General features: G+C 34.8%; 2 protein-coding genes across 4 annotated transcripts in view; both read right to left on the reverse strand.

The window, feature by feature from the left end:
* The window catches only part of pfkla (phosphofructokinase, liver a), a 30,320-nt gene extending 21,042 nt beyond the window's left edge, over positions 1-9,278 (reverse strand). Inside the window, exons 1-5 of one of the 2 annotated variants that reach the window (XM_077215831.1) lie at positions 8,881-9,278; positions 7,637-7,710; positions 7,434-7,511; positions 3,679-3,868; positions 1,132-1,297 (exon numbers count right to left, since the gene is read on the reverse strand). In XM_077215831.1, coding sequence (XP_077071946.1) covers positions 1,132-1,297; positions 3,679-3,868; positions 7,434-7,511; positions 7,637-7,710; positions 8,881-8,965 — 593 coding nt within the window. In that variant the 5' untranslated portion in view covers positions 8,966-9,278. Of the gene's footprint in view, positions 1-1,131; positions 1,298-3,678; positions 3,869-6,795; positions 7,512-7,636; positions 7,711-8,880 lie in introns of both variants that reach the window. The other variant, XM_077215833.1, reaches the window with a different exon arrangement.
* A 3,302-nt stretch (positions 9,279-12,580) lies between these two features.
* map3k13 (mitogen-activated protein kinase kinase kinase 13) overlaps positions 12,581-22,147 on the reverse strand; it is a 52,962-nt gene continuing 43,395 nt past the window's right edge. For both annotated transcript variants that reach the window (XM_077216766.1, XM_077216765.1), the window contains exons 13-17: positions 20,567-21,263; positions 19,733-19,803; positions 17,757-18,048; positions 14,402-16,628; positions 12,581-13,350 (exon numbers count right to left, since the gene is read on the reverse strand). In XM_077216766.1, the coding sequence (XP_077072881.1) occupies positions 16,527-16,628; positions 17,757-18,048; positions 19,733-19,803; positions 20,567-21,263 (1,162 nt within the window). In that variant the 3' untranslated portion in view covers positions 12,581-13,350; positions 14,402-16,526. The remainder of the gene's footprint in view (positions 13,351-14,401; positions 16,629-17,756; positions 18,049-19,732; positions 19,804-20,566; positions 21,264-22,147) is intronic.

Genomic DNA, 22,147 nt, shown 5'->3' on the forward strand with positions numbered 1-22,147 from the left:
AACAGTGTGTGTGAAGGGTGAAAGGAGAAGAAGAGAGACGAGACGAGACAAGACGAGAATTCCACACATTCAGTGCATTCCTGAACAAACAACAGGAAATCACAGTCGTCAGTCACAGACACTTTTTTACCATTATATTATATATTTTACCATTATATTATATTTTCTTATCTACATACAGTATTATAGCCAGTGTAATTTGAGTATCGTTGAGATACAAATATAGTTTTTAATAATATTTTGAATTAGCTGTTATTTTTATATTTTCCATTTTGATTTTAATTTTAGTTAAAGATTTGATTTTTAAAAAAAAATAATTTTAATGTTTGTTTTTAATATGCCTACATAAGTTATTTTACTTTTAGTTATTTTAGTACATCAAGTTAAAAATAAAAAAACACATAAATATTATTTATTTTTAATATTTCTGTTTTCATTTTAATTTTAGTTAAAAGTTTCAGTAAATTCGTTTTTTTCCTGTCACTTTTAGTTTAAAAAAAACCCTTGTATATAGTTTTTATTAATTTTTATTTCAGTTTTACATTTAGTTGTTTTAGTACATTAAGTTAAATTAAATGTAAAAGTTTACTTTTTTATATTTTATTTTAGTTAACGTTTATTTTTATATTTTCCATTTTAATTTCAGTTAAAGTTTTAGTAATTTTGTTGTTTTTCTGTCATTTTTGTAGTTTTTTTTTAAAATGTCTATACAGTTTTTATTCATTTTTATTTCAGTACATCAAGATAAACTAAAATAAAGAAATGTTTACTTTTTAAATATCTTATTTTAGTTATTGTTTATTTTTATATTTTCTGTTTTTTTACTATTTCAGTTAAAGTTTTAGTAAATTTGTTGTTTTTCTGTAATTTCTAGTAGTTTCTTTAAATATGTGTAAATAGTTTTTACAAATTCTTATTCAGTTTTAGATTTGGTTATTAACTAAATTAAAAAGTTAACTTTTTTATTTGATCTTAGTTAACGTTTATTTTTCTATTTTCTATTTTAATTTCAGTTAAAGTTTTAATAATGATATAATAATAGTTTTTCTGTCATTTTGAGTAGTTTGTTTTAAAATATATGTGTATATAGTTTTTAGATAAGCTCTGAACATGATAAATGTGTGAGTGTACCTGGTGGCGGTGGTGGTGATGGCGTCGATGATCTCAGTGATGCGGTTGAGGGCCGAGTCGGCGCCGATGGTCATGTCGGTTCCACAGAAGTCATTATCGATGGATCCCACCAGACCCACGATGTTCAGGTGCCCGTGCTGACGGGCCGTTTCTGCCGTGATTCGACCTGTCGACAAGACGAGTATGAGTAAATATAGTTCACAACGATCCATAGACTCCCTTGTGTGGGGACATATTTAGCAGAATGCTCCAGTTCATCAACATTTTCAGTAAGTGTTCTCGAGTTAGATAAGTAGCATTTAGTGTTATTTTATTCAATTCAATCCACATTTATTTGTATAGCGCTTTTCACGATACACATCATTTCAAAGCATCTTAACAGAAAATGTACGAATCCACATTACAGTTTAGAGTTATCTGTTATCAGAGCAGAAGTAACTGTCCAAGTTATGTATTTCAGAAATGTAGCTACATATACAAAATCACAGTTAGCAGTTATTCTATCCATTCAATTTCTGTCTAATTGTGACTATACTTTTTCATGCCAGTTTTTATTTTAGTTTTATTAATTTTGAATTACTTGTTAACTTCAGTTGCATTTTTAGTCATTTCATTATGTGCTTTTGTCATTTTATTCATTTTTTGGTTTTAATATTGGTATTTAGGTTTAATTTACTTCAATTTAATTCAGTTTTAGTTTTTAGTTATTTTCAGTTAATAATTTGAGTCTTCAATTTAAGCTTATTTCAGAAAACGTTTTTCAACCAATATTTATTTTTTATTCCAGCTTTATTTCAATTAACAGAAATGTTTTTAAAGACCCCCTGTGGTGAAAATCAATTCATAATTCAACACCATTGCCGAGTATCGCTGGTGTTTCTGACGTCACAAACTACCTTGTAACCAATCAGATCAACGTGTGATCGTCAACGAGTGGATCTCTGAGCTGAGTGAGTGAGTGGAGGCGGGGCTCATTTGCATATTCATAGAACCACGTATACTAAATGAGGCAAGGGTGTCGAGTTACAGTCAAGATATTTTAAGAAATGAAATTTCCAAGGAAAAAACATTTAAATATGTAATTTTGGTGATCAAAGATGAGTTTTTAGGGATAAAATTATTGACTACAGGGGGACTTTAATAGTTTTAGGTTTAGTTAACAATAATAACCTTGATGCCACGTAAAGAAGATAAATAATATTATTATGAAAATAAATAAATAAATAAATAAGGAACAACTCTTCGCAAGTAACTTGTAGCAGAGCTAACTAGTTGACTGTAGCTGAACTTTACATTATGAGTAGCTTGTATATTGGGAAACGACGATTTCAAAATGGTTTCCTGAACACTGATGAGTCAATGACTTCTGTTGACACTTTGATACAGCTTTCATAAAGATTTATGATTCTTATCCTGAGGAGACTTTATTGCCCGGCTGATCATTCAGGAGCTTGAGTCAGCTTTCATGACCATAGAATACGTTTTTTTAGGGATGCACATGCACCGATATAAATATTTTGGTTGATACCAATAATTATTTTAATTTGAAAGTCAATAACCAATATATTGGCCGGTAAATCTAAATCCTTAGATCTAAATAAAAAGGTTTTTATATAATTTTTATGAGCCTGATTTCAAAAACAAAGTCTCACCATTAAAATCCATGTCCCAAACACACAATTATAATGTTCTCATAATAATTTTATGTAACCTATGCGCTGAAAATGTAGCACTGAACCATATTTTCCTTTTTGGAAGTGATTCCTATCATTTTTTAAAACATTTTTAAAAACCATCATGTTGATCAGTGCACATCTGAAGTGTCTCAGGTAAAGGAAATAATCCAGTATTTATCAGCTTTAATATATCAGTCAAATCTTCTTATTGGGCCGATAACGATAGTAAAACTGAACATATGTTGGCCGATATATCATGCATCCCTATTTTTAGGGGTAGAAAACTTCTCTAAAAATTCAATTTAGTCATTATTTTTGCAGTTCTGTTAGTGGTGACGCACCTTTAAATAGCATTTAATGGCAAATATATTTGAAAATACATATTTGAAAGCCAATAACCAATATATTGGCCGATAAATCTAAATCCTAAAATCTAAATAAAGAGGTTTTCATATAATTTTTATGAGCCTGACTTCAAAAACAAAAGTCTCACCATTAAAATCCATGTCCAAAACACACATTTATAATGTTCTGTTCTCAGATTTTATATTTTCGTATTTTCATATTTAAAAAAATAAAAATAAAAAACATCATGTTGAACAGTGCACATCTGAAGGAAATAATCTATTATTTATCAGCTTTAATATATCAGTCAAATGTTCTTATTGGGCCGATAACGATAGTAAAACTGAACATACTTTGGCCGATATATCCCTATTTTTTGGGGTAGAAAACTTCTCTAAAAATTCAATTTAGTCATTACTTTTGCAGTTCTGTTAGTGGCGACGCACCTTTAAAATAGCATATAACGGCAATCTATAAAGTAAAAAGCAAAGCTCTGTGTTTTGCACATGTTGGCATGAGTTGGTACCTTTCTCCACCAGCTCACGGAGGAGTCCGCTCCACTCCGAGCGGAAGATGTTGGCTCCGGTCAGGCTGCCGTCTCCGCCACACACACACAGGTTACAGATGCCACGCTTCACCAGGTTAAAGGCGGCCGCTAGACGTCCCTCTCGCGTGGTGAAGGCCTTACAGCGGGCGCTGCCGATCACCGTCCCGCCCTGTGGAGGACAACACCGACGTTACGTTTGTGCGTCTTTAATCATATACAGTAGAGTTATTATTTGCAATGCTTCAGCACAGGCATAAATGCACGTCAGCGCTGCGCCAGAACAGTCGCATACATGCATCACGTGAGTTTGAGTAACACAGCAGAAACACAGCCGTCAGCGCAGACGGGGTTTATTGAGACACACACACATTAGGCCTGCATGATATTGAAGAAAAATGCGATATGCATGCGATAACTCATTATATAATGCGATATTCGGTATGCGTTACGATAATGCTTCAAGTGTGTAAACTTAAATTATCTTAAAAATATATTTAAAATGATATAACCTACATACGCGTTTCTTTTTGTGACAATAAAACATCCCTAGAACTTCTGAAAGTGAACAGCAGTGTTTTACTGTAGTATAAGAAGTGTTATTTTAACATCAGTGTAAACCACAGGGTTCAGGGTTTCGGGAAGGCGTACATTAGGATTATTAAACAACAGAAACTGAATAATCAAATGTAAAAATAAAACTCTGCTTAGTTTTCACAGTGTATGAATTAAATATATTTACTGATTCTTATTAAAAGTTATTCAGCCAATAACGTTGAGTGATTTTCTGTCTTTTGTTCATGATCCCAGTTATTGCACGCTGTTGCGATATGCATATCGCAATATATACATTTGCGATATTTCGATAATTTCGATATATTGTGCAGCCCTAATACACATACTAACACAAACTCACTGAATGAAAAGAGTTTGCACTCAGGAGTTAAAACTGTTCACCCAGAGAATAAAAATACTGTCTTTATTTACTTATTCCTGCATGTCATTCCAAAGATATATGCTGTTATTTTCCCCAAGAAACACTTCTGTCTACAGTAGGGGTGTAATAATATATCGTGTCACAATACATTAACACAAAAATGCAACAATATGTATCTTGTATACGTTTTAGTGTCAGTGCTACATTAAACTACTATATATAATGCTGAATATAATGTATAATAATGCAATGGGGGAGTATTTGTGGGTCCTGATAATAACAAATGTCTGATGTTACCAGTAAAAAGTGGCCTACATTATTTTAAATATATCTAGACAGTGAAAGAGTGCAGCATATTCATCTAAAATAATTCAGTATTTTCAGCTTCAGAATCATGAATATTGTTTTTCTGGTGTCTCTATTGTCCTGCATTGGGTTTCCAGCACCAAGTCTAAGCATATTCATTTACACACACAATGTGATATCAAATTTAGCATTTTAATCAACAGGTCATTTTTTAAAGGAACATTGTAACTAACTTTCTGGACATTTAACCTTATTTTTGTCACCCTTTTCATCTTTTGGAAATTTTATTTTATACATGTTATATATTATATAATGTTGTTGCTATTTTTTTCACAAATCTGCGTTATTATGGTAAGGTCCTGTTTTATATAAAAATCTGAGCTATCCTTTTTTTTTCTTTTCTGGGGGGGTTGTTTTGTTATATTTGTATTTTAAGAAAATTAAATAAACATAATTATAAAAAAAAAAAAAAACAGTCCATTTTTTGTTTTTATCATGTCTTGTGAGTTCAGTATCGTGATATGTATCGAATCGTGACATGAGTGTATCGTTACACCACTAGTCTACATGCATGCGTGCAGAAATCTGTTTTTATAAAACACCACTAAAGTACCCGAGCCCATGTGATTCATGCACTATATTCCAAGTTATTGATAATCTCCTCTGTCAATCAGATGAAAAAATGTTGCATTGATTCGTCTCATTCAGTTACAGCAAACATGACGCTCAATGCAGTTTCAGCATCTATGACATCACACCGGGCGCAATGCATCAACAAACGTGATTGCAAATGAAATTCGAGAGCAGACGGAAGGTTTATCAGTGAAGATTCACAGCAAAAGGGTTTGAAACGACATGAGGGTGAATAAATGATGACCGAATCTTCATTTTTGGGTGAACCGTGTCTTTAACAGTATCTATAAACACTTTCCAACTGGATTATGTTGAAAAGAAGAATAATGGCTGCACTTGATCACAGAATCATAGAAATCTTGAGTAGGTAATAATATAATCTTGAACTCACTGCATACAGGACATTTCATAAGACCACCCACTGCGCAATGTGACGTCAGAGTGACGTCTTTTCTATGTCATTTGTGGACGTCCAATTTCGCTCCACTGAAGGGGTTGTTTTTTGACGTCGGTGGGACCAAATGTGGTTGTTTGTGGACGTCTTTTCAACATCAAATTTAGACTGATTTTCTTCTATACTTCTATAACTGTAGTCCCATGTTTCAAAAGGGTGGAGGACATGTTTTCTGTACCATGCATTTACATTTATGCATTTGGCAGACGCTTTTATCCACAGTGACTTACATTGCATTACACATTTGCGTTCCTATTCCTATTCCATTGCTTTCCCTGGGAATCGAACCCATGATCTTGGCGTTGCAAGCGCAAAAGCTCTACTGTTTGAGCTACAGATTTACACCTTAGCATGCGTCTCCAGTTATCACCTGCTGCTGAGACGATCAAATGGAGTTTTTTGGAAAATGATCTTACATAATTATAAATAATCTGTAGATTGATATTTGTAAATAAAAAAATATTGCATATTAATCATGTACATTTCCTGCACCTGTAATAGGCGTCCAAATGATGACCCAGTTCAAAGGTCAAATGTTGAACGTCAACATGACGTCCAGGTTGGGTCACGGTTGGACGTCCGAATAGTGGACCTAGTTTGGACGTCGAATAGATGATCTGCACGTCTATCCGACGTCCAATGTTTAGTGGGCAAACTACTGCATTTCCAAAAGCATCTGCAGCATCTATAGTTGTTAATAATGTCTATGTTATTCTGATGTCTGTATTTGACCAGGCTGAATGAAAGCACATGCAGGAGGACAGCTTACCAGTTAACCAGCTCAACCGAAGAACACAGAACAGACAACAGAAGAGAGAAAGAGACTCAACAAGAGGAGCGTTCAGAGAGATCCTGTGAGTAAACCTTCACGACATCACTGTTACTGTTAACTACAATAAAACTGTTAAACATCGCTTTCAGTCACTGAGATAGAGCTGAAATCAAATATAAAGATTAGATGACAAACTTAAATATTGGAAATTCTGCCGTGGCAACTAACTTAAAGAAGTTTAAGTTACTAAAATGACCTAAACTAAAGCAGAAATAAAAATAAATTAAAGCTAAATAAAACACAATACAAAAACGAATGAACATATATACACTACCGTTCAAAAAGTCGATGAGAATTTAAAATTTTTTTGAAAGAAGTTTCTTCTACTCACCAAAGCTGCATTTATTTGGTCAAAAATACAGTAAAAATAGTGAAATATTATTACAATTTAAAAATAATGTTTTCTATGTGAATATAGTAAAGTGTAATTTATTCCTGTGATCAAAGCTGATCATTACTCCATTCTTTAGTGTCACTTATAATAACAGTTTGAAGGTCTATTTTCAGGTATAAATGTTCTCAGCAAGTATTTCTGACTGGATGTAAACGGATGCGAGTCTGACGGATGCTCTTACCAGCTGAATTATATTAGTGACGCTTTGCCAGTTAGCCAGTTTAATATTGTCTCCTCCGTCTACCAGTCCTTGATACCCCTGGAATCAAAGTAAATACTCACATTAATACTCATATATGATGTATACACACATTTAGCGATTTCAAATGTTTTCATCATCCATACATTAGCAGAGATCAGTGTGAACATGAATGTTGGCAGTACCTCATACACCAGATACACCTTTGCGCCCACATAGATGCCCATCCGGGTCACGGCACGAATCGCTGCGTTCATTCCTGACAGAGACATTCAGTTTGAACCTTTAATCCTCGTATTCAGACGTTTCATTACATGGAAATGATCAGCTCCCATCATGATAACAATAATCAATAGTGAGTAATCAGTTTCTGGATATTAATACAGTGTAAATTCAAAATGCACATCTGACACGATTCCCAAAAACCTGTCCAATAATATATTACATATATTTTATTTTATAATATTTAATATAATTATATTATACTACTATAGTTTGTATTTATTAATTGAATTTTTTTAAATAATTTTATTTAGTGCTGTCCATTGGTAAATCGGGTCTATCCTCTACCATGAGGAATTCTCAGAGTAAAACTGGAAGTTGTGAAAAATATGATACAACGGTGTTTTGCCAGATGAGAAGTTTACCTATGTCTCATCTTTTTACTCTTTTAATTCATTTTTATGCAATAGTACAACAAGGTTCCTATTAAGTCAGTAAAATTGTAAATGCCATATTAAAATGTCCTTGGACAAACTATACATTTGGCCTGACTAAGGGGGGGCCTACAAGACATTGTGCCCAGGGGCCTTTGAACTCTTAATCCGGCCCTGTAAATACTGACTGAGTAACATTAAACCAGGGCTGCCAACTTTCACGCAATCGACCCAATTCTCACGCTCTCACGCCACACCCCCGATTTCTCTCGCTGAAGTGCTAACCCGGTCAGTCAAATGCCTGAAAGATGAGTTTATCTATATATCTACCGGTTGAGCCACTCGTGATCGACTACTTATACCGCAAATTAGTAAAAATATCCTGTAATCTATCTAGAGCGAGCGTGCATGCGAGACAGATATTGTGCTTCAAACCGCGCGCGTGCACGGCAGCGAGCGAGAGACCGGGACACCCCCCCCCCCCCTTTATATAGATTTATATAGATCTTCTAGAATAATTACACAAAAGGTGGAGCTTCAGCTTGAACATTCAATGCATGTTAAACTCAAAAAAACAGCTGAAGAAAGTCTATATCTGACCAGGTGACAGCGAAGGTCATTTTTTAGTTCATTTCAGTGTGAAAAACATGTTTTATATAAACCTCCTTATGCATTATGCAGTGACCACATGAACAAACACGGCTGCATATATAACTCAGACAGTGTCTTGACTCTTTCACCAGTGTTAATGCGTGTGTGTGGCCCTGCGTCACCTTGCGCGTCTCCTCCGCTGGTCAGTGCGGCGATCGCTCGCCCCGCGCCGGTCATCCGCAGCTTCTCCAGCCCCGCGGAACTCATTCTGCTCGCGTCGCGTCGACGTCTCAGTATATAACGGAATAACAGTATACGGTTACCGTCCAACTGTAAATCAATCGTTCGGAGAAAAGCTCGTTTCCAGCGCGTCGCGTCGGGTCTCCTGCGCAGATTGACCTTCCGGGAAAACAGACGCAAGGACGCCCCTGACGCGCGCTGACGCAGTTGCACGGTGGGTTTGGCACAATGCGAATGCGACGCGTCGAACTGCACGATTACCTTATCCTAGACTAGAGCAACTGGAAGATCTGGAATGTTTATGATGCTGCAGGGCAAATGTGTTGCAATAACCCTCATCGAAATGCAACGTCATGGGATGTTATAAAAAATGTCTTGTGCTTGCTTGATATTTCATGTACCGGTGAATACTGTGCACTAGAAAAATAACTATTTTGCATCTGTTTTTTCACTGCATTTACTCAAAGATTTAGAAACCTTTAATTGTAGAAAAATGAAGTGTATGATATAAATGTGTGTATTTGATGTGCTTTTTTATATTCAGAATGGCGATTTGGACATATTATACAGTCATTTCTTTTATTAGGAAAAGTACCATATAGGCCTACATAAAAATAAGTGGGCTTAATGGAAACCAAATTTGTCACATTTTTAAAATGACTTTAAATTATATCTAAACCTTTTAGATCAAACTAAAAACAAACAAAAACTGAAAACATGTAATGCTTTAAAAGCACTGGATTTTATGTAATATTTTGTGTTTTTATTAATATTTTTGTTGTATATACTAATATTAATGTGATAATCTTCAGAATATGTAATGCCTATTGTTCTCATAATATAATTTCAGAGAATCTTTTGGTGGTACAAACTGAGAATCAGTTTCAGCCACTGCAGAAAAAGTGCACTGCAATGAAGAATTATCCATATCCATTCCTTATTTTGTTAGTTTTTTAAAAATATTTAAAATACTGATTAACAAAAATGCATTCCATGTGTTCCCTTTCTAAATAAATCATAATGCAAAACCTGATACTTATCTAAACCTTGATAAAAATTGTCTTTTGGAATGTCTAAATGTATATCTAAATGCAAAACCTAAAAAAAATAAGAAATTATGTCTACAAAACCCCCAAAAGAATCCAAAAGCCTCTCTATATATGTATACGCTGAGCTTTACAGGTGGTTACACGACATTACACGTGTTTTTTTAACGCCTCCAAACATTTTTTTTAAGGCATTCACTCTATTTTAATGTGAAATATTAAATTTATTGACATTTTATAAAATGTATTTTTTAAATAATCGCACAATATCATAAAATCCCCTCAAAATTCTAAATCAAAAAATATTATTGAACAAAAAATGACTACATTGATTTTCTACATTGAAAAAAAGAAATTATATTTCAAGGCTTTGGTCGCTGGTGACTCCAAAACGACGAGGTCCAGAGGGCTAATTATCATTTGCATTATAATAAAAAGCGAATAGTTCATTCAATTAAGTGAATTAGAGAAATGCAACCTCAATGTTTTTCTCACCGGTTGTACAGTAGTACTCCAAAGACCTAATGATCTATATAATTTGCAAATGCAATAAAACTTGTGAACTTTGAACATTCAACTCTATTTTAAAAGATAAGTTATCTGGCCCTTAAACTCAGTTCTGCTTTATACGCGTGTAAGTGAACGGATATGAAATACTAGGCCTTATTTATGTCTGTAAAGGAAATACATCATGCACAAGAAACTTCCTGACGAGTATCAGTTAAACGAAACATTACAGATGATATGCACAGAATGAGTTTGGTACAGTACATCAGTGTTTATTCCATGCAGTTTCTCTGCCTTGATTTTACACGTCACTCCTGTCACACTGTACACAGGCTGTTACAGGAAAACGTCAGGATTGGTTGATCAGAACACCATTTAAGATAAGGAAGGAAAAGAGGTGAGACATGAGAAAGAAACTAACAGAGCTGAAGACATTCTGCACAAAAAATAGTTCATTTTTTAAATGCCTGTATATGTAGATGTTGACAAAGCAATTAAAAATGGTTAACGTGAATAAGACCGAGATGGCAGGATTTACAATAGAGAAAGGTACGGTTTAGACAGCCGAACTGAACTGTATGACGCAGAAATTATCTTTACAACCAGAAAACGTCATTTTATTAATTTTAAAAAAATAATCATTGTAATTTTATTACAGTGATTAAATGTGAGCCAATAATCTCTTGCCATAAACAATGGTCTATGAGAATGAAATTTGAGAAGTGTCTAGATGTAATAAATGTACAGATATCCCGCTCCCCCATTTTCCATATAAAAATAATAACAGCATACGGGTGGAGAAAATAATAACCAAATGTTCATATCTTTAAGATGCCATCTCACCACGTCAGTAATACATCAGAAGACAGGAAGATAAACACAAAAATTAACAGAAATCTTACTAGTGCATCAAAATAAATTAAGTTAAATGATCATGTAGACCAGCTACAAATAAAAAGACGGACATTTTTAAATTAAATTAAATTAAAATCATATTTTACAGGATTTGTGATGGCGCTGTGGCCGGAAAAACTTCATAAATCATCATACTTCATACATCAGGCCTGATCTTTAGAGCAACACGGAAACGGACACAATGTGTTCGGTTTGCCTTCGTTACAATCAGACCATGTTAATAAAGTTCACTTCGTCGAAAGAAATCTCGCGTTTTTAGCACATTACCATCATACTGAACAGAAATGACAAAAAACAAAACAAAAAAAAGTGTACAGTAATAATGGCTGATATTTTCCACCCCAATGATATTGGGAAATTGGCCCAGAGTTTGAAGTCAACATGAAACACTGTTCACAAACCAATTTACTTTGAATATTTCTAGGTGAAACTTGATATTAAGAGAGAAGAGGGACAGAACTTCATTGACTAAATTGACTGAATGATGGACATTATGAACCTGAATGGCTAAAACTAATGAATTTAAACAGAAATTGTGTGCATGAATCGTGCACAATAAAACGAAGCGAAAAAGGGTCAATTTTGATTTGATGTTGACCTACAGTTTGTTTCCAGTGGCCTTTGCTTTGTTCATTTGCTGCAAACTGGCAGCTTTCCTCGCTTACTCAACGATACTGTAGTTTTATTAAAGAATCACATCTTGCAAGGCTCTTTTTAGTAAGCTGCAAGTAGATAATAATAAAAAGGAAAATAATAATACCATTCACAGTTTATTTGACATGCCGTGTGCGGTTCAGCAACACATCTGGAGGATCCGGCTGCATTTACTGATGATGAACGAGGCTTTTTAACTAGTACTATAACGTCTACATCTAAACACAGGGTGAATAAGAATGCAACAACAATAATATATAGATGTAGCGGAAGATGCAGTGTCCCGTTCATAAGGAAATGAAAAATAACATGTTCGCGAGGGAGATTTTACACTGAGACACACTGCAGTTTGATCCAGTTTTGTTCAGAATGAATGCAGTGGTCATTTGCAAACTGTGTGTACTGGCCTTATTTCCAAACACGAGCACGACAGACAGACTTTTCCCTAGTGGAGACTCATCAGCACTATAAAGCATTGAACCTGAGCATTAAACCAGCAAAAAGCAAAGGGATTTTCCCATTTCTTTTTCTTTCCTTTTCCTTTTTTTTTTTTTTACTGAAAAAAACTCACGGTGTAAAAATAATGAACTCATATCTGAAAAAATAGAAGTCTTTTACAAAGCAGTTTATTCCACCTCTCCTCACTCCTCTCGAGTGTCCAGCCTGCTAGACATCATCCTGAGACGTTATTGCTGACGCAAACTGAGCTCGTTTAAACATCTGTGCTTCTGCAGTCTCCATGAACGGCACACTACACACACACACACCATACACGTTATTAAAGACGCTATAGAGGGACATTTCAACCAAACATTATAATTATGTCATCATTTATTCACCCTTTTGTTGTTACAAACCTGTATGATGTTCTTGCAACAAACTTTACACTCTTAATAATTAAAGGTTCCGAAAGGGTTTTTTTGCTCCACTTTTGGTTCCCCAAAAAATCTCTCAGTGAATAATTCTTAAAGTGCCTCTATTATGCTTGTTTGAATATTGCCCTTCATGTAGTGTGTAATATAGCGGTTTGTGAATGTTAAAGGTCTGCAAAGTTTTAAAGAGCAATATAAAGTTATTGTCTCTTAAAGCATCGGTTCCCAACAGGGGGCGTCAGCGAGCTCTTTGGGGGGGGTCGCATCATAAAGTCGCGTGCTGTGAACAGTGAGCATTAAAGCAGCAGTCCGTAACTTTTTGTGTTCAAAATTTACTAAATTGATATAATGAGCGAGTACATCATGAATCTATTTTCCAAACCGTGTTTTTCTCTTATCCTGAGTCACTATGGTACATCTATAATCAGGGGTGCACATAACTGGTACGCAGGTACGCATGCGCGACAAAAATCAGGAATGCGTAATGCCACTTGTGTTACTACGCGCATTTGCGTACTTAACGTTAAAGGGTAACTGTCGTTTTGTTTATCTACTGGAGGCAAACTTTCGTTTAAAAGCATAATTAAAATGGAAACGTCACTTTAAAGTTTGACCGTATTTTTGTTTTCGGTCAAATTGCCTTTTGATTGGGAGAGCTAGGGGCACGTATATGATAGCATCAAAAATGGCTATTTTTAAAACACTAAGAAGGCTCGACACAACATGAAATTTTGCTCGAAGTATCACCAGGGGCTCTACACATGAACTCGAGCATTGAGAACATTGTTTGTGGACACAGAGTTTACTAAAAAGAAAGATTTTGAACAACTCACTGTAGCTGTGTCCGTTGGCATTTTGTCAGTCACAAATAGTCGATATCCGAATGCGAATGAACTGAGTCTGAATTTTAGTATTGCTTCTTATACGAGGATCCTTTTTCAAATACAAGGTCAATATTGTTTTTCACTTACGACAAAACAACAAATTATCCGTGAATTTATATGGAACTAAGCTTTAGGAGCTTTCCATCTTTACTCTCCTCCCTGTTAAGTTGCATTCGGAGATCAACTATTTTTGACTGACAAATCACATACCGGTTGACACAGCTACAGTGAGTTGTTCAAAATTCTCCCCATGTAGTCTAAAGAACGCGATGAAAACTAAACAATCAAATTACACTTCAAATAATTTTTTTCCAAAGAGGTTTTCTGTATTTTAGGTAGTTTTTTTCACGCTTATGTAAATTTAAGTGCTCGTTTAAAAAAAAAAAAACTTTGGTCTTTAGTTAGTTATAAGCTATAAAAACAGGAATGTGACGTCATGATTGACAGCTGTGATTGACAGCTTCTACACTGATGAGGAGGACAGTGAGGAAGAATGCACTTATTAACACCGCGATACATGGGGTGAGTACCAAACACCATCTCCTGGTACTCACCCGAGTAACTCACTGAAAATGTTATGTGCACCCCTGTCTATAATAAGTGTTTATATTGAGACTATTTTACACTGGTTCGGGTCGTAGCCCAGTGCCTGCGTGACATAATGATGCAATCCTCACACTGATTGATAAAGCCTCACAAATAACATGCAAGTATTGAGCTCCCAGACACCACTCATTTTGTTATAGCCTATATTCATTATTTTTTCCCTACACACCAGTGTGAATACTGATATTTTTGTTATTGCATTTCAAATAGGGCCAATTAATACACCCAGGTTTACGTTTTTAAATTACAAATGGCCGATTGATGTTTTTGTTATAGTAATTTCAATATTATACGCTATTATTTGTGCATAAACATATCTGGTTATAGTAATAAACATACTATTTGTCTAAAAACAAAACATTTTGTCATCCTTGCTGCAAGCTTACAAGAGCGACAATATCATTAAATGTGAAGGGGGCCCTAAAATATTTTCTTGGGAAAAAGGGGTCTCAGACAAAAAAAGGTTGGGAACCACTGGATTAAAGAACAAATCGATTCTGAACTGCTGAAACGAGTCGTCTGTAACTCCAGTCTCACTTCCTGTTACAAACCTACATCACAATGTAACACATTTACATAATGCCAGTCTATGGTGTTCATTGGCTGCCCGCGGTTCGTATTACGGTTCGTATCACTGTGCATCAAGCACTGAAGAAGATCCAGAGCTGAAATTCAGATTTTTTGTTTTTGAAAAACGCTATAAGCGGTCGACCAATCACAACAGACTGGGTCATCTGACCAATCAGAGCAGAGTAGCTCTCGGAAAGGAGGGGTTTAGAGAGACCGAATCTTCAAACGAACCGTTTTCAGACTCTTCGAGAAATGAGATGTCCAATGTATATTATGAGAAAACTAGTGTTTTATGATCAAGGATGCATGTAAACAGGAGATTCCAAACTAAATAAGGAACCTTTAAAATAGCATATTAGGGGCACTTTAAAAAAAAAAATTCTTAGTGTGAAGAACGTTTTAAAAATCTAAAAGAACCATTTTTCACCAAAAAGAACCTTTAGTGGAATGAAAAGGTTCTTAATGGAACCATCAATGGCAAAAAAATAACTATTATTTTCAAGAGTGTGAGATGCTTGTATGACAGAACAAGAGTCAAAGAGGTTTGGAATGACATGAATTATAGTGTTAGTTTTGGGTAAAAGATCCCTTTAACTCAATCTAAAGGGACACTGCATCTCCAGAACATCTACATTGTTGGTTTTCCCGTCAAGTTAAAGATGTCGGAAAAAAAGAAACTCTAGGGATGAAGTCATACTTTCACACACGGCAGGCGTTCCTGCTCTCACCTGGCCGTCCACAGCGTCTCTTCAAACACAGTCCTGAGATGAGGAAAAAGCTGCTCCGGGTTCCTTTAAACACTGATTTGATCATTAAAGACGTTGTTCCAGTAGAGCAGTTGTTTTTTTTTTACTTCCGTTTTGTCCGTAGAGGCGAGCAGCAGAAGCAGTCGTCTGATTGGCTGATCAAATGCCGACCAAGCAGGCATGCTGGGATTCATCCAATATCCAAGATTCATCTTGGAAGTCAAAAGGGCAAAAGAAAAAAACAAAGACATTGTTCCTGCTGGTGCTCAAATTAAAGTTACCCTGAAGGGCGTCACTTCTGTAAACTCAGGAAGTAGCAGGTTTCCAGAGGGACACGTCTCATTTTTTGACGTCCCATGTGTCTGTGGTCCCGTCATGGAATGGATCCTCAAGCTACACACTTAACACTTTCGTTCACGTACCTACGGACATATATACACACATTCTTGCAGACCACAATCATCTTAATCTAGCTAGCTAACTAACTAACTAACTAACCTGGTATTGAGGTGCCTTGTTTTGTTTTGAACACTCCAGCGCTAATACTCTGAATTTATGCTCTTTTTTTTTTTTTGATGTTGGAATTCCAGTTCCTGATTTTGTTTTGCATTTCCTCCAGCTCATAATAATATAAATGATGCATGTTACTCTAGCTACATTATCACTTCAGAGGAATCTGCCTGAGATGCTCAGAGAGAGAGAGAGAGAGAGTGGTGGATTATGGGAAGGGCTGGATAAGATGGGCTAAGGGTCATGGCTGGATTATTGCCGTGGTTTCCTCCGGAGGTTCACCAGGAAGAGGGAGCGCAGGGTTGCTTGTTCCTGATGGTGGCGTCAGAACATTCAGCATCCGAAGTATCACAGTCGGAATCACCGAAATGCAGCGGATTCTGAGAAGAGATGAAGAAACAGGAAACGGTTCACATTTAGTCTTTATTAAGTTTATAGCAAGGGATTCAAACACTGAACTGCTCAAAAACTGATTCACCAAATGATGGTCTCTTCAAAAACACTAATGATTATTCTTTATAATATTGTCCTCTGGAAATTTTCAATTATGAAATTGCAATGATGATTGTATGTTCAGCTTAGCAAAGATTCGTGGATGACTTGTTTTGTTTGAGTTGGTTCATTTAAACCAGAAAACTTTTTTGTCAGTGGAACATCTTTGACCTAAAATATTTTATACCTTTGAGTTAATATTTTAATAATCTAACAACTCATTTGGATGTTCACAGTTCTCTAATAATGGTTAATGGTCACATGATATGCAGTTAAACAAATAAAATATTTAAGTTTATTTCGATTGTTTTTAATTTCAAAATGATATATTTTACTTTATTTCACATTTTTAGTAATAGTTTTATGTTGATTGCTTTTATTTATGTATTTATTCTAATATCAATTTAATTAATATATATCTTTTTACTAAGGGTTTAATTTTGATTGTTTTTAAATTATTTATTCTAATATCAATTTATTTTAAATAATATATATCTTTTTTACCATTCTATTTAGATTTTTTTTATTTGAAATATTTTTTTAGTAATTGTTTTATTACTATTACTTTTTATTACTTATTTGAATGTTTTTATTTTAAAATTATGCGTTTATTTACATTTTTTCAATTAAAAATTCTTTTTAGTAAGCATTTTATTTTGTTTTATTAAAAAAATATTTGTTTAATTGTATTTAAAATATTATAATTATAAAATAAACTGTTTTTTCATTTTGGTTTTTATTTTGAATTTACTTAAACATTCTTTATTAAAATATAATTATTTCCAGTGTTCCATATTTTTCAGTGATTGTTTTATTTTAATGGATAGTATTTTTAAAAAAAATATTTTTATTTATTTCAAACATTACATATTTTTAGTAATTGTTTTATTCGTTTTGTTTTATATCAAATTTTAATTTTTTATTCGTTCCAATTTGACATTTTCCTGAATGAATGAACGGCCTAGCATCAGTTCCCTGATTGAAACGAAGCGTTGGACTGATGTAGACGAGCGTACCTCGTAGCTGTGCTCATCCGCACACAGTTTTCCCAGAGAGATCTGAGTCTTGACCCGGCGGACGGCGCACTCTTTATCCGACAGGCCGTCGGACTGCGTGGAGATGTCGATGGGGATCTCAGGAGTGTGTGACAGCAGCTCGTCCAGATGTTCCTCTTGACTGGCGCTGAGCGGATCCAGCGGGCCGCTGTGAGAATGGTCACTGGTGTTTCCCTCCTCTCCGTCAGACACCGACAGGTTCTCCGAACTGAAGGTGGAGTACGACTTAAAGCTGCTCATACAGCGATGAGGCCTGGAAGGAGACAACATTTGGTTTTACTTTATTTCAACAGTAGAATGTCTAAACTGGACTAACTACACTGCAAAAAATGCTTTTCATACTCAGAATTTTTGTCTTGTTTCCAGTAAAAAAAACATCTAAAAATTCTTAAATCAAGATGCATGTACTAGATGAGTAAACTACATAAGATATTATGTCCTGTTTTCCGGGGGAATTAATCAAAATTAAGTGAGTTGATGCTTAAAAAAAAGCTAAATGATCTGCCAATGGGGTGAGAAAAACAATCTTAATTCAAACAGAAACAAGATTATTTTTCTTACCCTATTGGCAGATAATTTAGCTTGTTTTAAGCAAAAACTCACTTAATTTTTATTTTTTTCCCCAGAAAACAAGACTTAATATCTTATGTCATTTTACTACTTTAGTAAATGGGTCTTGATTTAAGAAATGTTTGACATTTGGACTGGAAACGAGACAAAAATACTAAGTTAGAAAAGTGTAACTTTGCAACTACATGTCAACTAACTCTCATTAGAGTATTACTAGACTGTCAGTAGGTTAAGGTTAAGTGTTAGGGTTCGGGTTAGGAGAATAAGTTGACTTGTAGTTGCAAAGTTATTTATAGTTAGTAGAATGTCTAAAGTGGACTATCGTAATAAAGTGTTACCCAACATTTGGATTTGCAAGATTTGGATTTATTCTTTGTATGTTTGTATGGAAAGGAAAGAAAAAAAGATTTCCTTTTCCTTTAATCCTCCTTTGTCTGGCTTAAGCTACTCTGAGCAATGCCTGAACTTTGAGCACTTCTAGAGTTGTTTCTGCATCTTCATCAAGACTCGCCTGCTTTAGTCTTTATTTGTAAGTCGCTTTGCACAAAGACGTCTGCTAAAGTATGTTAAGCTGCTGAAGTGGAGATTCACGTTTCATTACTGGTTATAGTTATCAAGCACATCATTGCACTTTATATGATAAAGAGTTGCTATCTTTGTAAACTCGAAGAAGTTTTAAATGGTATCGTTTTATTTATAAGTCTATTTGTGGTCTAATTCCATCTAATACAAATGTTTGCTACAATCTTCGTTCTAATGATTAGTTATATCTTAAAGGTCCAGCTAGGGAAAAAAGGCTTTAAATATAATGCTTCTTCTGCTCAGAATAATTTACTAAACATATTAAAGCGGAGTATGCTTCCATCACTAAACGAGTATTGTGTGTTTTATCCTTTGGAAAATTGCGGTTGTGATCCTTGGTTTGTGTATTTGTATGTTTATGTTATTGAAGCTGCTTTCTTGGACAGCTCACTCTCGTAAAAGAGTTTTTAACCGGTTTAAATAAAGACATAAACTCACCACCTTTAAAGATATGGACTAATAATTGAAGTCTACAACTGCAAATATCTAATGTGTAATAAAATAAACAATTAAAAGTGTGTTTCGGATGTTTCCTTTCCACTAGTCTGAAACGGCATGTTATGAAAAGCCAAAAATCTCTAAATTTCACAGTGCATGAAAAAGCAATGTTTCTGCCTGAAGTGTCTCGCCTTACGTGACATTTAAACTTGATGAATCCTGTCATTCTACAGGCTAATGGCTACAGGAACACACACATTTAAAGATTTACTCTTCTGGAGAATCATGAGAGATAATACACAGCCAAAAGAATGAATATTAATGACTGATCATCAGAACAGACTCACCGTTGTCTGCGTGGAAAATCCACCTCGCTGTCAACCTCTCCCTCCTCTTCCTCAGAAGACTCGTCTCCCGCCTGACGGACACATGCAAGAGATCATGTGGTAAAATCCATCATGAATACACACACACACACACGACCAGACGTAGTACAGTTTCACATCCCTGTAATATCTGTCCGATTATAAAAATACTTTTTTTCACAAAAATATGAAACTGTTTTCAACATTGATTGATTATAATCAGCAATGTTTCTTTTACAGCAAATCGGCATATTAGAAAGATTTAAATAAAGAGTTTAAGATTTTAAGAAAACAATTTAAGAACTAACGAATATGATTCACACTACCAAATCAAAAGTTTGGAATAATTACGATTTTTTAAAATGTTTTTGAAAGAAGTCTCTTCTGCTCACCAAGGCTGCATTTATTTGGTCAAAAAAACATTGAAGAGTGGAATATTATTTCAATGTAAATCAGCTGTTTTCTATGTGAATCTATAATAAAATGTAATTTATTCCTGTCATCAAAGCTGAATTTTCAGCATCATTACTCCAGTCTTCAGTGTCACATGATCCTTCAGAAATCATTCTAATATGCTGATTTGATGTTCAAGAAACATTTCTGATTATTATCAATGTTGAAAACAATTGTGCTGCTTCATATTTTTATGGAAACATTAGTTGTTTTCAGGTTTCTTTGATGAATATATATAGTAGACAACATTTGAAGAGGATCAAAAAAAGTTCAAAATTCATGTATAACTTTGATGAAAGGTTTTGATCCAGTTCAAACGTTCAACAAATAGAAGTCGTTTTGTAAGATGATAAAGTCACGTACCTTTCTGAGAGGTCTGAGCGTGTGCAGTGAGGATCCCTGCTCCGGCTTCTCTCTCTTTCCCGGAGCTTCCTCCTCCAGCGTGTTCTTGTTAGCGTGTGGCGTTCCCTCACTGGTGCTCAGCAGAGAGTAATGTGGGAGTTGTGGGTGACTGGGAGCGGATGGCGTCTCCTGGCAGTGCGTGCAGCCGGGGAACGGATGAGCCTGACAGCAGGGGCAAAGCGGCTCGGGACCGGAGCTCACGGATGGAGGAATGGAGGATCTGCGGTGCCGGGAATCGGCATCGACCGCGGTGGAAATGAGATCAGGACTGGAGCCGGAAAGCCTCCGCTGGAGATGATCTGTCTGTGGGCTTCGGAGAGCAGCAGCTGGGCCGAAGTAACGCAGGTTATTGGCACACGTTGCCACTGCGATCGCACGGTTCTGGACCGGGATGAGCGGACCCTCGGGTGGAGGATGATGATGATGATGGTAACTTTGCTCTTGTAGGGGTTGCTGTTCTTCTGAAGGGACTGAGTTGGGCTTCAGTGAACCTAGGAAATCGTTGTGGCTGCCTTTGCTGTTCGCTCTCCGGTGCCGGGGTTTACTGCGGTACCGGGTTTTCCCAGGCGGGGTGGACACTTTTGGGCTTCCTGACAGTGGTGACGGAGCCGGAAGAGGCTCGACGCTGGGAATGCCATCGGAGCGCAGCAGATCCGGTCTGCAGGAGGTTACACGCACCAGGTTAATGACCTTATGGAGAATTCATGACTGATACCATTTCATTTGGCACAGTATGGCTGACCTTAACTACAAATTATCCAAGCATGTTTGCATATTCACGGAAAAGTATCACAAATAAAAAAAGAAAATAATCAAATGAGATCTTTCATTTGTATAATATGTTTGTTTTTTTGTCACGCTTGTTTCAGTAAAACGTGATATTGCTTAAACCAGGGATTTCTGACAGTCAACACTTTGTGTTTTATATTAATTGCTTTAATTTAGATTTTTTTTATTATTATTATTTATTTTAATTAAACACATTTGCATGTTTATGGATCTCTAACGTCGGGTACTGTTCACATGACATTAAATTATTACATTTTTATTTTGACTATTTACATTTTTACTATGCATTTTTTTTAAACAATGATTAATTTATTTTTGATTAAATATGAGCTTTTCATTTTAAGACTATTATTATTATTATTATTTTAAAAACACATACATATACATATATATATTATTTTAATGATTGGTTTTTAAATTAATTCATTTTTTATAAATTATTCACTTTTCATAAACAGGTTTCATTTATATATTATTTATTTTTAAAATATTAATATTAATATTATTATTATTTATATTTAATATTTAAAAAATAATTGTATTAAATTATAAAAAATAATAACTATTTCATTTTAAATCAATTATTTTTCTCTTTTTTAAATGTATTATTATTGAAATAATTATTTTTATTATCTATATATTATATTGTATAATATATTATATTATTTAATTATTATTTAATTGTTTTATTTAACTAAAATTAATTTGTAATTAATGATTTGCTTTTCATCAACACACGAACCCCCCGCAGTT

This window comes from Siphateles boraxobius, unplaced genomic scaffold (assembly GCF_051911475.1).
Source record: "Siphateles boraxobius isolate OS27281-9 unplaced genomic scaffold, OSU_SipBor_1 7, whole genome shotgun sequence".
Classification (NCBI taxonomy): domain Eukaryota; kingdom Metazoa; phylum Chordata; class Actinopteri; order Cypriniformes; family Leuciscidae; genus Siphateles; species Siphateles boraxobius.